This window comes from Crocuta crocuta, unplaced genomic scaffold (assembly GCF_008692635.1).
Source record: "Crocuta crocuta isolate KB4526 unplaced genomic scaffold, BGI_CrCroc_1.0 scaffold54, whole genome shotgun sequence".
Classification (NCBI taxonomy): Eukaryota; Metazoa; Chordata; class Mammalia; order Carnivora; family Hyaenidae; genus Crocuta; species Crocuta crocuta.
Genome location: NW_027530356.1, coordinates 3,232,286 through 3,247,914, shown reverse-complemented (window position 1 = coordinate 3,247,914; position 15,629 = coordinate 3,232,286). Strand labels below are relative to the sequence as shown.

Sequence of the window (15,629 nt, the reverse complement as noted above, 5' to 3'; positions counted from 1 at the left end):
AAGACACATGGTAAGAGGGGCGCCTGGGTGGCTCAGTTGGTTAAACATCTGACTCTTAATTTTGGTTCAGGTCATGATCTCGTGGGGTTTTTTTGTTTTGTTTTGTTTTAAATCTTAATGTTTATTTTATTTTTGAGAGAGAGAGACAGAGACAGAGACAGAGTGTGAGCAGGGGAGGGGCAGAGAGAGAGGGAGACATAGAATCCAAAGCAGGCTCCAGGCTCTGCACTGTCAGCACAGAGTCTGACGCAGAGCTCAAAACCACGAACTGCGAGATCGTGACCTGAGCCAAAGTTGGACGCCCAACCAACTGAGTCACCCAGGCACCCCTCTCACAGTTTGTGAGTTGGAGTCCCGCATTGGGCTCTGCACTGACAGTGTGGAGCCTGCTTGGGATTCTCCGTCTCTCTCTCTCTCTCTCTCTCTCTCTCTCTCTGCCCCTCCTGTGAACTGTCTCTTCTCCCAAAATAAACTTTAAAAAAAAACATATGGTGAGAAAATTTTGTCAGATATAAGGAAATGCAGCAATCTCTTCAACCTGTATGTTTAAAAGCATACCGGTTTAAGAGTAAATCCCACATTTATTTGGAATGGTTAGAAAATGGAATGTGCTAGTTAAAGTTGATTTTTTTATGTCATGAAGTTTATTGCCCATAGGATCTCTGCATTCACAGTTTATGAAAAACTAGAGGGGCACCTGGGTAGCTTAGTCAGTTAAACGTCCAACTTCGGCTCAGGTCATGATCTCACAGTTTGTGAGTTCATCTCCCAAGTTGGGCTCTCTCCTGTCAGTGCAAAGCCAGCTTCAGATCCTCTGTCTCCCTCTCTCTGCACCTCCCCCATTCTCTCTCTCTCTCTCAAAAATAAACAAGCATTTTTAAAAATGTTTAAAAAACTTAAAAAAAAAAAGGAAGTAGAAATTTTATCATTGACTAGATGTTTTCAGACTGGTTTGTGTCTATGAGTGTGGACTCTAGTCTTCTGACACCAGCTTCAGTCTGTCGTGTATGAGGCCCTCAGGTAAGCTTTGGTTGGAGAATAAGTTTTCTAATGCACATTCCTGCGATGTAAAAACAACTATCAGAAAAAATTTAATTTTTCTAGATTTATTCAGAAAGTACTTCCAAGATTGGAATATGAACTAAAATCACCTTTAAAAAGAATTTCCTTTTGGGGTGCCTGGGTGGCTCAGTCAGTTAAGCGTCCGACTTTGGCTCAGGTCATGATCTCGTCGTTCATGGCTTCAGGCCTGACAGTTCAAGCTGTCAGTGCTGATAGCCCAGAGCCTGGAGCCTGCTTTGGATTCTGTCTCCCTTTCTCTCTGTCCCCCGTTTGTGCTCTTGTGTGTGTCTCTCTCTGAAAAATAAATAAACATGAAAATTTTGTTTTTATTTCCTTTCTGGTGTTTTGTTTTGTTTTTTTTTTTTTTTGGTTTGCTTTTTACGAATTAATGGAGAAAATTTGTTAGTTAAGTATTCTGGTTATTTGCCACCTGGATGAACGAAGTGAGCCAGGAGCCCTTTCCTGCCAGGGTGTTTATTTCAAGACAGATTAACAATGCAGTTTCTTATCAATCAGGTGTCTCACGTTTTAGAAGAGTCGTGCTACCATAACTCCTCATAACAGTACAATGAACTCTAGTAACCGAAAGTTTTTATTGCCTATGACTTCACTAGACTTGTCTAGACAGCAGTTACTCTTTAAAATCATAGCATGTTAGGACTGGGAGAGATCTAACAAAGATACCGTAATTTAGATGGCCTAAATATTCTGTTTGCCATTGTAGCCATGGTTTTTGGGGTTTGAGGAATGGTAAGACCAATGACTTCAGGCTGGAAAGTGGGAAACTGATAGGCATAAATATAGGAAGGGCCGAACTTTGGTTTTGGATGCGAGTATAAACATATAAAAGTATTCTTCTCTGGAAAGAGCAGCAAATTTGAAAGGAATTTGATGTCTGCTCATGGTTGTCAAAATGAGAGAGACTCCCTGGAGGTTTTACCCAGAGAAAGCAATTGCAGTCAAATTCATAACCTTTTGGATCGACTTTATTTGGCAAAGTAATGCCAGCTTAAAAAAAATAATTCTAGCGTTCTAATTTTTGCTAATGAAACCCATATGCTATCAAACAGTCTGTTGTTAGTAGGATTTGGATTGGCTCTGCTTGGTGCCCCAGCCTTCAGTCATTTTAATCAGGTCAACAGAATGATTAGTCAAATAGAAAAACTGATTGACAAATATTTTAACTGGTTGTTTTGCTCTCCTGGTTGGCGCAGAACTGCCAGATAATGACTTGATGTAGAGTCTGACCCTGTGGCAAAGACCAGAACATACCTGCTGGATCAAAGGAGATCAGTTGCTTTGATTGACTTAGATTTGGTCTGAGCACCTGGCATAAAAATAGCCTTGTCTCTGAGAAAGTGTCTTGACGCCTTAATATGATTTGGGTATTTAGACAATTGGATGGATGGGACAGTTGTTACACAAGTGTCCTGAGGTGGATAGTAGCAGACCTTCTCATCAACTTTGTAGATGTCAGAAAGTGACTTATGCCTCTAGGACTTTCTCCAAAGAAGGAGCAGTAATGATTTCCTGATGGCTTTGACTGATTGGGAACAAACATTAAGTGCTTTGTATTTGGTGAAAAGTTTTCATGTGAACATAACTTTGCTCCAATTCTTGTGACAGGGAGTGAATAACTTGCCTCTCCCTCTGACTGTCCTATGTCTGTAGGAAGCTGCCCTCTGTAGACAGCTCCCGATGGAAGCCGAGACTCTGGTCACTGTTCAGGCTGCTGTCAACCCGCCAGCCATGACCCCAGACATGAGATCCATCACTAATAATAGCTCAGATCCTTTCCTCAATGGGTAAGTCAACGTTTTGGAGCGACTTATTTTTGCTTTCTTTATTATGTGGTCTTAGAGTACAAGGAGTCTTAGTTTATGTTGGGGGAAGGTGGGGAGCTTGCAGTTTGGGGCGGGGGTAGGGGGAAGTCGTCCATTCCCTGTTGTTGGTAGTTGTACTATGGTTATGTAAGTTGTCCTCGGGGAAGCTACTCTTTTTACATCTTCTATGTGGGTCTAAAACTATTTTTACAATTAAAAAAATTTAATTAAAACAAAGAGATGGATGTTTTTAAAATATGAAGCAGATGAGCAGAAAGAAAAGCTAATTTGGCCAGAAATATGTTCACGAGTAGAAGTAGTCAAACCTTAGTTATAGCTTTTTAAACCCAAGTAAAGGGCAGGTCTCTATGTCCTGTGTCTTTTCTGCCCTTGCAGAGGCTTGTAGTGAACAAACAGATACAATTATGAAAGTTTTTAAAACCAGAGAGGTGAAAACAAACAGTAACTGAAATCATGAAGAAAAGGGATTTTTAAATTCATGATAATGAAGAAAAGGAATGTTTAAAGTGTTGACTTAGAAGTATTGCAACTGTACAGAATAATATAAATAACAGGCTCTCCCCATGTATCCAATACCCATATTTGCCACACTTCCATAGATCTTTTTTTTTGTTAAGTATTATAGTTAATATTTAAGCCCATCTCCTCCCTCGCCCTACTGAAATCTGTCTCTTTCTCTTCTTTGCTCTCTAGTGGTAGCCACTATTCAGAAATTGGTGTGTGTCCATCACACATATTTTTATACTTCCTTTTGCTTGTTAATGTATGCATTCATAAGCAACATTGAACATTGTTTTCTTTTTAAAAAAAAATTTACATAAATGGCATCATACTCTATTTGCAGAACATTGTTCAAATTACTATTTGAGATAGAAAGGAAATTCATGTCAATTTACTATGAAAGGCCAGTTTTATTTGCCTACAGTCTTCTAATTTCATTGACATTGGTGTGCATGCTTTAAAAATTAAAGAGAGGCCCTTTAATTTAATGCCTCCCTTCATGACTGGAAAGCTGGACAGAATGACAGAACTACATCTGTGTAGGGCTTTTGTGACCTGTGTTTTAATTTTGGGATTTCTTGGCGTGGGCTCGGATTTAAGTCTCTCCCATACTTTGCTCCCCAGGGGACCGTATCATTCAAGGGAGCAGAGCACTGACAGCGGCCTGGGGTTGGGGTGCTACAGTGTCCCAACGACCCCAGAGGACTTCCTCAGCAACGTGGACGAGATGGACACAGGTGGGAGCAAAGCTCGTGGGTACTTGCAGTGTGTTTGCACGCTTACATCGTCCCCTTGGTTGTCTCTGTTCTGCATCCAACCAGAAACACTTCACCTCAGCAGTAACATAAAGTTACAACTGGAAAGCCCCCCAAACCCCGGGCACTATTAATAAATTCTTGTCCCTTCTTCCACAGTTTATACAAATGCAGTTTTATATATGGCACAAGATTTAAAATTTTTCTTTCTTCCTTCCCTTCCCTCCCCTTCCTTCCCTTCTTTCCCTTTCTTTCTTTCTTTCTTTCTTTTTTTAAAGTGTTTATTTATTTTTGAGAGAGAGATCACAAGCTGACAGCGGCGAGCGGATGAGGGGCCCTCAAACTCATGAACCATGAGATCATGACTTGACCCGAAGTTGGAGGCTCAACCAACTGAGCCACCCGGGTGTCCCTTTTTTTCCTTCCTTCCTCCCCCTCTCTCCCCCCTTCCTTTTTCTCCCTCCCTCCCTTTATTGTTCTTCCTCTCCTCCTCTCTTTCTTCCCCCTCTCCCTCCCTTCCTTCCTCCCAGCTCAGTCACCCAAGCACCCCCTTTATTTATTTTTTTCTTGCTTCCTTCGTATAGCCTCTCCTCACAATTGCATTAAAACCATTGCCTGGTCTGCTGTTCTTCCACAGTGGAATATTCATGCCCTTCTAGCTTGTAGTTGTAATATATGGGCCGTTTTTCCTCTTGTGAAGTGGACTGCATATCTTTTCGTATCATTTGCTGCATTGGGGAAGCAATTGGTAATAGGCATTTGGAAAGTTAAGCAATGCAGAAGATTCTAGATTGACAGTACCAAGTCCCAACATGGTAATGTCCCGCAGCAATTAAAAAGAAGAGTCAGGTGTGCCTGAGTGGCTCAGACAGTTAAGTGTCCAACTTTGGCTCAGGTCATGATCTCACAGCTTGTGAGTTTGAGCCCTTCCTTGGGCTCTGTGCCAACAGCTCAGAATCTGGAGCCTGCTTCAGATTCTGTCTCCCTCTGTCTCTGCCCCTCCCCCACTTACACTTTCTCTCTCTCTCTCTCTCAAAAATAAATAAACATCTAAAAAATAATTTAAAAGAGAGGAGTCAGTCTCTAAAATTTAAAGAAAAATAAAGGGGGTGCTTGGGTGACTGAGTTGGTTGAGCGTTTGATGTTCGACTCTTTTTGGGTTTTTTTGTTTTGTTTTGTTTTGTTTTGTTTGTTTTTGTTTTTGAGCCTCCTACTTTTGATTTCTGCTCAGGCCATGACCCCAAGGTCATGAGACTGAGCCCTGTGTTGGGCTCTGTGATAAGCAAAGAGCCTGCTTAGAATTCTCTCTTTCTCTTTCTCTCTCTCCCCCCTACACTGTCCCTCTCTCCTACTTGTGCTCTCTCTCTCTCTTTCCCTAAAGTTTAAAAAAAAATTTTAATGTTAAAAAAAAAAGAAGAGTCAGGGTAACTTTGATCTAGTGACCTAGTTCCCAGCCTGCCCCACCTGTAGGCCAGACCCCAGTTGGCTTTTGGCTTCTGGTCATGTCTCCTTTTCTCAAAGAGTGAGATCTCCATTTGCAAAAGCCAAATTTGGTGTTATTAGCCAAATGTAGATTAAATTATAGAGTGCTAAACTCCCAGAAGATAGTCTGGAACCAAAAATAAATGACGGCTGAGGGGTCTGCTCTTTGGAATTATTCATGCAAATTCCCCTCCTTGCTCCCCCCCCCCCCCCCCCTGCCATCACTGACAATAGAAAATGAATTGTCCTGTGATGAGCAGAAGTCCTCTCCCCAATGCCATTGCCCACTGCGCCTGTGTCTGTTACACTGTGCTCTTAGATGACCGCTCTGTGTGCTCTGAAGCTAAACCACCGGTCAGACAAGAGTCAGACTCAGCCCGGCGCCTTCCGAGTGCAGTGGGTTAGATGGATCAGCTGCCTTGGGGTCTCCCTGCAGGTCCTCATCGATGTGTTTGGACAGTTGCACAGACTGTCCTGTGAGGAGTCACACAGGAATAGTTTGAAGTGTTTGTTTTGTTGTTCTTCGATTTATTACGTAGGTTTTCTCCCTCCCTTCTGCTTCCCTCCCTTACTTTTTTCATCTCTGTCCTTATTTTTTAGTGTGAGATTTATTGTGTCCTCTTTGGAACAGCCTTATGAAGTAGCTCCTTCCTACATTTAAAAAGTGTTTGCTTTCATCTTTTAAACACTGGGAAGCCAGTAAAGATAAAAAGCAAAAGTTAAATAAGAAAAGACTCAGGAGATCTAAATCTAAACCTGATATTAAAAAAAAAGCAAAAGAAAGAAAGGTGAGTTCTATTCTATGGCTTTTAAAAATGACCTCAAGTAGGTCAGTAGGGAATGTTTTGAAGCCAAAAGATGGAATTGAGTAGTATTCTGGAAAGAATATAGTCTTTGTAGGTAGGCAACCCAAGGTGAATCTTTGTTTCTCTACTTCTCGGCAGTGACTTTGGGAAAATGATAGAACCTGCCAGGGCTTTGGATTCCTTGCCTCTAAGTGGGAGTAATATGCTTACTTCACGGGGTTGTGGGGAGTCATGAGATCCCAGAGCTTGGCCCAGAGTTTTCTTCTCCCCTTCTGAGAGGCTGAAGTCATGGACAAATTGAACTTGATAAAGCTAGGCTTCCAAGTTATCCTGGTTAAGTCAGCCTGTGGGATTTAAGGTCATGTCTGTGAAGTCCTTCAAGGAAGTAGGCATAAACCTAGAGGAAAAGATGGGGTGGGCACAGGTCAGATGTGGCTAGAAAAGGTCTGTTAGATTCACTGACCACATGATGAATGGAAACGAGCCAGCTGAGCATGCCCTTTGCAAATCACAGATGCAAACAATAGCTGGATGTGGTGGGGAATAAAGGGAATAGCGGCAGCAAAGGCTGGGAAGTCATCCACTCTTCTAGAGTATTCACACGTAGTCATGGTTCATATTTAATTCTAGAAAAATATTTGTTACATTCATTAATAAATGTGTTAGCTAATTTCACTAAAGAAAAATTCTTCTAGTATTTTCTAATACCACAAGCTTACTAGGAAATTACTTCTAAAATTGATGATACAAATCATCAATGTTTTAACTACTTTAAAAAAGGGGGCATCTGTTTCTTTTGCACTTAGTAACCTGAAAATGAGTCTAAAAATATTTTTATTTTTAATTTTAATTTTTTTTTATTTACATTAAAAACGTAAAACTTTTTAACGTTTATTTATTTTGAGAGAGAGAGAGACAGAGCGTGAGCAGAGGAGGGGCAAAGAAAGAGGGAGACACGGAATCTGAAGCAGGCTCTAGGCCCTGAGCCGTCAGCACAGAGCCTGATGCGGGGCTCGAACCCGTGAGTGAGATCATGACCTGAGCCAAAGTTGGACACTCAACTGACTGAGCCACCCAGGCGCCCCATAAAAATATTTTTTAAAAATACAGTAACACTGCTCAGTTTCGTTAGGCCCCTTGTTTTTGTTTTTTCTTAGAAAGAATGTACAACTTTTACTGCTCACAAAACAGAAGAAGAAGTAGTGCTCCCCTCAATTTAGTAGCAACTTAAACATCTACCCCCAGCACTCTCAGAGCGCGTAGAGAAAGAAGGAATCAGAAGAGCATATCTTTTTAAGAATTGCCTGGGTTTTTTGTCTCTCCCACTTTTTAAATGGATAAAAATTGCAAGGACCAAAAATATCCTTCAGAGATTGCAAAGCCAGTCCAAAGAGAGTGATTTTAAAATTGTTAACCTTAGTGAAGGATCTTATAACTAGTCTCCTCATGCTTTCCATGTCTGAGAAGAAAGGATAACAGAAATTCTTTAAAATAGATTGTGTTTGGCTACAAATAAAATGTATTATTATGACAAAATTTCCATGGGAAATCAATAGAGATGAATGGTTTTAACTGGAGATGAGGAAAAAAGACACCGAGCATTTTAGATGAGATAGGTTTTCAGGGTAGATCATTTCTGTAAGCCTCATTTTCATCTGTTACATTCTAGTGGGTAGTACAAGTTATTTTGGATTTTCTGTTCTATTTTGATACTGTTTTCTGACATCAATAACACTATAATGAGGGCATGTCGAACTTGATTTAATTTTTCAAATTACTGCCTTTTGCAAAGAAAATCCTCTAAAATATTTCCAAGAGTCATTGATACTGCATGAGTTATAGGCGAGACTTGTAGAAGAGCCATTAAGCTTTACTAACACCAAAATACAAGTTTGATGGTGTTCCCCTCATCACTCAGAAAGATGTCATTTTTCTCCCTGGTAAATGCATATGATTAAAATGAATTTCTCTGGTTTTGCTGAGAATAATGAAATTTCTGTGAACACTTATCCGGAAGGCTACTGTACTGGTAACACACACAAGCTAATTTAACAAGTTTCTTACAAATGCTTCTGGGGTGGAAGCTGGCTTTAGTTAGCAATGCCCCTCAGTCTCTGAAGTCTGTTTTATCCCTTCAGAATTGATCAGGGCATTTTGAATTAACCAGTTGTAATCAACACTGACTGAGGTCCTAGGTTTGTTGTTTTTTTTTTTTCTCTCAGCGTAATCAATATTTATTGTATATAAGTTTGTATATGTGAGTGATGCCTGGAACCCGGGATGTGTGGCAGACATTATATATGGTGCTTTATTCCAGTGTGGGAAGAAGGTACCTACAGTCTAATTTCAGATGGATGCACTGAGATTCAGACAAATTAAGTGAATCTAAGGTCATACAGCTAAAACGTTCAGTCCCCTGGCACCAAGGTCTGTGGACATTTTCTCGTACAGTATTATTGATAAAGAAAGTGTATTCTTCATGTCATATCCCAGGCATCTCATTTTTCCAGAACAGCATTTTCTCAATCGTGTGCTATGGACTCCAGTTCCTTTAGGATATAATTTCTGCCCAAATAGGATTGGATGATTAAACAGGTTTATGTAATAGTGGCCTAAACAAAATAAAACCAGTTTCTTTACAACAAGACTTCTCAGAACCTTAATGTGCTCATGTGCATTGTGACTTGTACACATTGTGAGAGAAGTAGATAGTTGTGGGGTGCCAGGTGTGTGTGTATGTGGAGGGGTGATCTGCGGAACCCACTTTATTATTTTTTTATACAACATATTTTAATAGACAATGGTAACGTGCAACAGAATGAAAATAAATACAATTCATACGTGCACATCATGTCACTCAGACATAAATCCCTCAAGAGATAGTTATCAACGTTGTGCTTACTTATATCATAGAACGTAGATCTTCTTGACAAATATTTTTTAAATGCGCAAAGACAATTGTAAGCTATTACATAATTGCCAAGAGACAGACAGAAGGGTAAGAGAGAATTTATGAAGACAAGAAAACAAGATTTTAGGACAAAATCTAAATGGATATTAGACAGTGATGAAAGATACTATTATGGGGGCACCTGGGTGGGTCAGTCGGTCAAGCATCTGAGTTTGGCTTAGGTCATGACTTGGTGGGTCATGAGTTCGAGCTCCTTGTCAAGCTCCATGCTGTCAGCTCAGAGCCCAGAGCCTGCTTTGCACTCCCTTTCTCTCTCCTCTCTCCCCCTGCCTGCACTCTGTCTCTTTTTCTGTCTCAAAAAATAAATAAAACACTAAAAAAAAAGATATTATTGTTGGATAAGCTTGTTTTTCCTGTTTTAGAAAAAAACAGGGGTGCCTGGATGGCTCAGTGTTAAGCATCCGATTCTTGGTTTTGGCTCAGGTCATGATCTCATGGTTCGGGAGCCTGAGCGCCCTGTCGGCCTCTGCACTGGCAGCACAGAGCCTGCTTGGGATCCTCCTTCTCCCTCTTTCTTGCAGAACTCACTTTATAAAATACTTTGAAAATGATCCCTAGAGCCATCAATGAAGACAGTGTTTTAATAACATGGTCGTAGGAAACTCCTCACTACTGTCTTTGAGCATAAAGAGGGATGATGTGGGTAAATATAAGCTTACAGTTAAATCCTTAAATTCAGCTTTGTAATAAGGTATTTATTACAGGGAGGGCCTCCCTTTCACAAAACAGCTCTTCATGCAGCTGTCATGGGAAGGTGTAGATCACAGGTCGGATCCATAGTGCCTTCCTATCTAGTGGGCTGATGCATTCTGCACATGTGTACCAAGGATGGATAGATTCACCCAGCATCTGCATCTCTTCTTTTGTTTTGTTTTAAATTTGTTTTAGAGAGAGAGAGAGAGACAGATTATGAGCAAGGGAGGGGCAGAGAGAGAGAGAGAGAGAGAGGGAGATACAGAATCTGAAGCAGGCTCCAGGCTCTGAGCTGTCAGCACAGAGCCTGATGCAGAGCTTGAACCCACAAACCACGAGATCATGATCTGAGCCAAAGTCGGACGCTTAACCAACTGAGCCACCCAGGCGCCCTACATCTGCATCTCTTCTGAGTAAGCACCCACAAACTCAGTTTCAGTAACGTGGTAGCTGAAATGTTTCACAGAGGTGAACTGTTTTAGACCTGTAGCAGTATGGTCTTCTGTTTAAATATAAGGACTGTGTTAATGAAGATGAGAGCTGTTAGCTCTTCAAGAACTTAAAACAAGGAATTAAAATGGTCACCTTTTATTCTGTTATAGGAGAAAATGCAGGACAGACACCCATGAACATCAATCCTCAGCAGACCCGTTTCCCCGATTTTCTTGATTGTCTTCCGGGAACAAACGTTGACCTAGGAACTTTGGAATCTGAAGACCTGATCCCCCTCTTCAATGATGTAGAGTCTGCTCTCAACAAAAGCGAGCCCTTTCTAACCTGGCTGTAGTCAGTGCCATTGTAACTTGGATGCAGCCGTGACTTGACATTTCCTGGGCCTCTTGGAAAAAGCAATGGAGCAGAGCAAGTCTGCAGGTGTCCACTTTCTGCCTCCATGACTCAGTGCTCCCTCCTTTCCATGTGGCCAGTTTAATCATTGCCTGGATTTGATTGACAGTAACTTAAGTGCAACATAAACAAATAAATATTCTATTTTCATTTTCTGCAGGCCTGAATGCCTGTGAATTCAGGGCTATGCAGAATTGATCATGCAGAATCGCTTCTTTGTTTTTCTATCTGCTGCCCCACGTCTAAGCTGTAGGGGTGTTAGTTGAAATTTATACGTCAATTGATTATAAGCCACAAAAAGCTGACCACAGGCAGTGACTTGTGACAGGCGGCTCGGTCCAGGAAATGTACATGAAATTAAACCTGATTCATGGTTTCAAAAACTGTACTGATGACAGTAGTACCAAATGCTTTAAAAAATATTTAACTTGAGCTTTAAAAAAAATCATTGTATGGATAGTAGATCTCCGCTGTATGGAATACAATGTAGTTTTGAATCCATGCTGGTTCTGATGGTTCTTTTACTCCGTATTTGCAAAAGCGCACACGGTCTTTTGTACTTTGTCCTTTCTCATTACTCTGCTGCATAGCGTCTGGACAACCCGCCCTTCTAGCCAGAGGGGAAGCGGGAACGTGAGTCACCGCTCCTACACGGCAGATCTCATGAAAGAGACCAGTTTGGTACTAATGATGAGCATTTATTAAACAAAACTTTTTAAAATTACAAGTTGGATTTTTTTTCTTTGCAGCTTAGAATTTGGTGTTTATTTTATATCGCACAATCATTTTGTAGCTAATGACAAAGGGCAGCCAAACGTTTTTGATGCATCAGTGGCGGCTGTATTTTTGTCTTTTGAAAAACTTGTTCTGAAGACATGAGGACCACATAGCTTTCAGCCTGGTGGCACACAGAGTAAACTGTTGCTTTTTAAGTTCTGAAGGCTTATCGGTTTTGCTTTCAAGGTTTCAAGTGTTTAAAATAATCTTATCTATGAAACTGTTTGAAGGATGAAGCAGATCTCTGACTGACGTGTAAAAAACTGCCCTCTGAGGGTGTATGGTGGAGACATGTTTCTGAATTCAGTAAAATTGATTCCTAAGTATGTTATCCTAACCCTGTTTGCTACAGTTGGTATAAAAAGGCATGAAATATGTACTCAATACCTCTTATGTAACCAAAAACATTTTTTATTAGCTTTTAAGGACTGAGAGAGAGCATCAGGTTCACCCGGCATGGACCTCTGCCTGCATTGCTGATGAAGTCCTCGATTGTTTAATATTTTGAACTGACGTTATTTATAATCTATGAATTTAATATCTTTTTGAAAGACATTAATAATTCAGGTCTCTGAGAGGAACCTTCAATTCCCAAGGGGGCTTATCTATTGGGGATCTCAAGTAAGATCCTTTCCAATCTACCAGAATATAGACAGGCAGAATACATTTTATCTTGTTGGAAAGAAGGCAAGTGAAAAGGTCAGAGATGAAGTAGTAAAGTCACGGTATATCGTGGAAAGGATTAGTTGTGAAATGGAAGTCGACAAGTGATCACACCCCAGAAGCAAGACAAGCAGGAGGTCAGAGAGGTGCCCCGAACAAACAAAGCAACGATTTTCTACTACAGCTTTTATCCCAGGAGACACTGTTGTAGAAGAAAAGGCTTTGGTGCACTTTATGTGGAAGAAGCAGAGGAAGGGCCCGGGTTGCCCTGTCCGCGATGCTGAGCATGTCTGTGGACAAGAGCTCATGCCCGCTGCTGCTTCCGACACAATGAAGTGATTTCTTTTTCCCGAAGGACCCACGGTTTATGTTCTTCTGATTCCTTCTCTCTCTGAGCGCTCTGAGAGAGCTGGGGGTAGATGTTTATGTTGCTACTAAATTGAAGGGAGCACTACTTCTTTTTCTCTTTTGTGAGCAATAAGAGTTGTACATTCTAAGAAAAAACAAAAAACAAGGGACCTAATGAAACTGAGCAGTGTTACTGTATTTTTTTAAAAATATTTTTATAGGCTAATTTTCAGGTTATTATGTGTAAAAGAAACAGATAACCCTCTTTTTTAAAGTAGTTAAAACATCGATGATTTGTGTTATCAATTTTTAGAAGTAATTTCCTTGTAAGCTTGTGGCATTAGAAAATACTAGAAGAATTTTTTTAGTGAAATTAGTTGAAGCATTTATTAATGAACATAACAAATATTTTTTTCCAGAATTAAATATGAACCATGACTCTGTGCTTACTTGATAGACAAAGCCAGATGTAATTTTTTTGTTTTGTTTTTAAGGCCATAGAATATGGCCTTTGTTAAAGAACACTAAGGCTAGAAATCTAAATGTAAGAACAACTTTTTAAAGGGTATTTCCTATAATTGTAAGTGTTAAAACCCCTGCAGAATTCACGACAAGGTGCTATTTATATTTCTTATTATAAAAGAACTGCCAGGACATCTAGTCTTTTTAGTCCTAAATGAGCAAATTTCAACATTTCACCTAATACCTCTGCCACAGAAAAGGCATATGAACAATTGAAATGGAAACATAATTTCAGAGATCTTTCAGGTATTTTTTTTTCCTGATAAAACACATGTTCTTGAGGTAAATACATTGTCAAGACCTATTTGCAGTTCTACTAAATCTAAGTAAGTAATTGCTAGTGTTTCCCCACAGTGTTCAGGATGTGAAATGCCATCTCTTTCGCTGATTGCAACATCAGGGAGGCAGGTTAAACTGACTGGAACATTCAGTGGCGGGGTGGGTGCTGTTGACCCCAGCGGGATAGAAAAGCTCTCTGTAGAAGCTGAGAGAAGTGTTGCTAATTAGAAGTTGAGTTCTCATGACATAGTTAGACAGTAAATTCTGAAAGTATAACTTATCTGAAAAAGAATAAGCTGTTAAAAAAGGACATCGTAGATTAATTTCACTGGGAAAATAGGTGATTGACAGAGACGATTTCCCTAACACACTACATCATTTATGTGCTAGTACTTTAACTTTTTTTAAAAAACAATTTTACTTCTACATTTTGTAATATGACATACGTGTGTTTATTTTTAATTTAGAATGCTGTGCGTACAGAAGGTATGCAGCCAAATCAGTCATATCAAACCATTTTACCTAGAGTTTGGTACTGGTTTTTACTTCTGATTCTGTATAAGAGAAATAAATACAATTCAATTTCCACTTGGAGCCTTTGTCTTTTCATTATTCGTGTGTGTTCCTTTACTCAGGGCTTTGAGTGGTACTGAAGAAAAGCTTATGTAACCCTCCTGGCAGACAATGAAAGAAAGAAAATTTTGTAGGCCAACATTGTTTTGTTTCAGATGTGTGGTCTTCCATATTCTAAATATCCACAGATTCTGGTTTCCACTTTATGTGAAGCAATCCACTGAGACTTTTTGTGTATGGAATTTATGTTACATGTATAATTAATATATATATATAATTTTTTTTAAATTACACTGTCCTAACACCCTCACCGATTAGATTGAGATGTCAGAACTCTGAGATTCTCAGGGAGCATGGGTGGCTCATTCAGTTAAGCATCTGACTCGTGGTTTTGGCTTGGGTCATGATCTCCCTGTTTGGGAGACTGAGCCCTGCATCAGGCTCTGCCCTGGCAGCACAGAGCCTGCTTGAGACTCTCCCTTTCTCTCACTGCCCCTCCCCTGCTTGCATACATCGATGTGCTCTTTCTCTCTCTCTCACAATAAATAAATAAACATAAAACAAGAAGTTGTCTAGGAGGAGAAAAAAAAAAAGTAAGATTTTCAGTCTTTATCCTGTGATATTAACAGTAGAGTGTGGCTTCTGTTTCAAAGCTAAAAACAGCTTATCTGAATGTGGGCTTGCGATAGTATATTTTCGCTGTCCATTGAGTCCCTTGATTTTCACTACTGTAATACTTTTGTCCACTTCACAGAAACATTAGGTGACAGCACTCTGAGCAGAAAAATATTTTCAAGCAAACTAACCAGCAGAAAGGAGAAATGGTGGTGGAAACAGCTTACCAATATTCCAGAGTCCTAAGTCTCATACATTCCTTTTTTAAAAAATTTAAAAAATATATTTTAATTCCAGGACAATTAATATACAGTGCTATAATGGTTTTAGGTGTACAATGTAGAGATTCAGCAATTCTATACATTACTCAGTGCTCATCATGGTAAGCACAGAACCTGCTTGGGATTCTCTCTCTCCCTCTTTCTCTGCCCCTCCCACTCACACTGTCTCTCAAAATAAAAAAAATAAATTTTGAAATAAAATTTTAAAAAATAAAAAAAATCACATTTGATTTGTATAAAAACATTTTTTTGGTTTCTTTCCCACTACATTCCACAAAATATTTGAGAAGATGTGTAGAGTTCAAACATTGAATGAAAAATGTACTTTCTATTTTTAGCAATAAATACAATACAAATTAGTCTCTCTTCTGGTTTTCTTCCAGCTTTTTAAAGATATAATTGAAATTATGTAAGTTTAAGGTGAACAATGCAGTGATTTTATGTATATATTGGAAAATGATTACTACAGTAAGATTAGTTAATACATGTATCATTTCACAGTTACAGTTTCTTTTTTTGTGGTGAGAACTTTTGACTGACACTTAAGTCTGCAAATACCAGACTTAGAAAATATCTCACTGTTACAATTTGTATCTCTTCCCCCCCCCCCC

General features: G+C 39.7%; 1 protein-coding gene across 1 annotated transcript in view; it reads left to right on the top strand.

Moving 5' to 3' along the window:
- The window catches only part of WWTR1 (WW domain containing transcription regulator 1), a 138,750-nt gene extending 124,613 nt beyond the window's left edge, over positions 1 to 14,137 (top strand). Inside the window, 3 exon segments of the mRNA XM_077765890.1 lie at positions 2,734 to 2,867; positions 4,032 to 4,144; positions 10,717 to 14,137. Coding sequence (XP_077622016.1) covers positions 2,734 to 2,867; positions 4,032 to 4,144; positions 10,717 to 10,901 — 432 coding nt within the window. The 3' untranslated portion in view covers positions 10,902 to 14,137.
- The last annotated feature ends 1,492 nt before the right edge of the window (positions 14,138 to 15,629 follow it).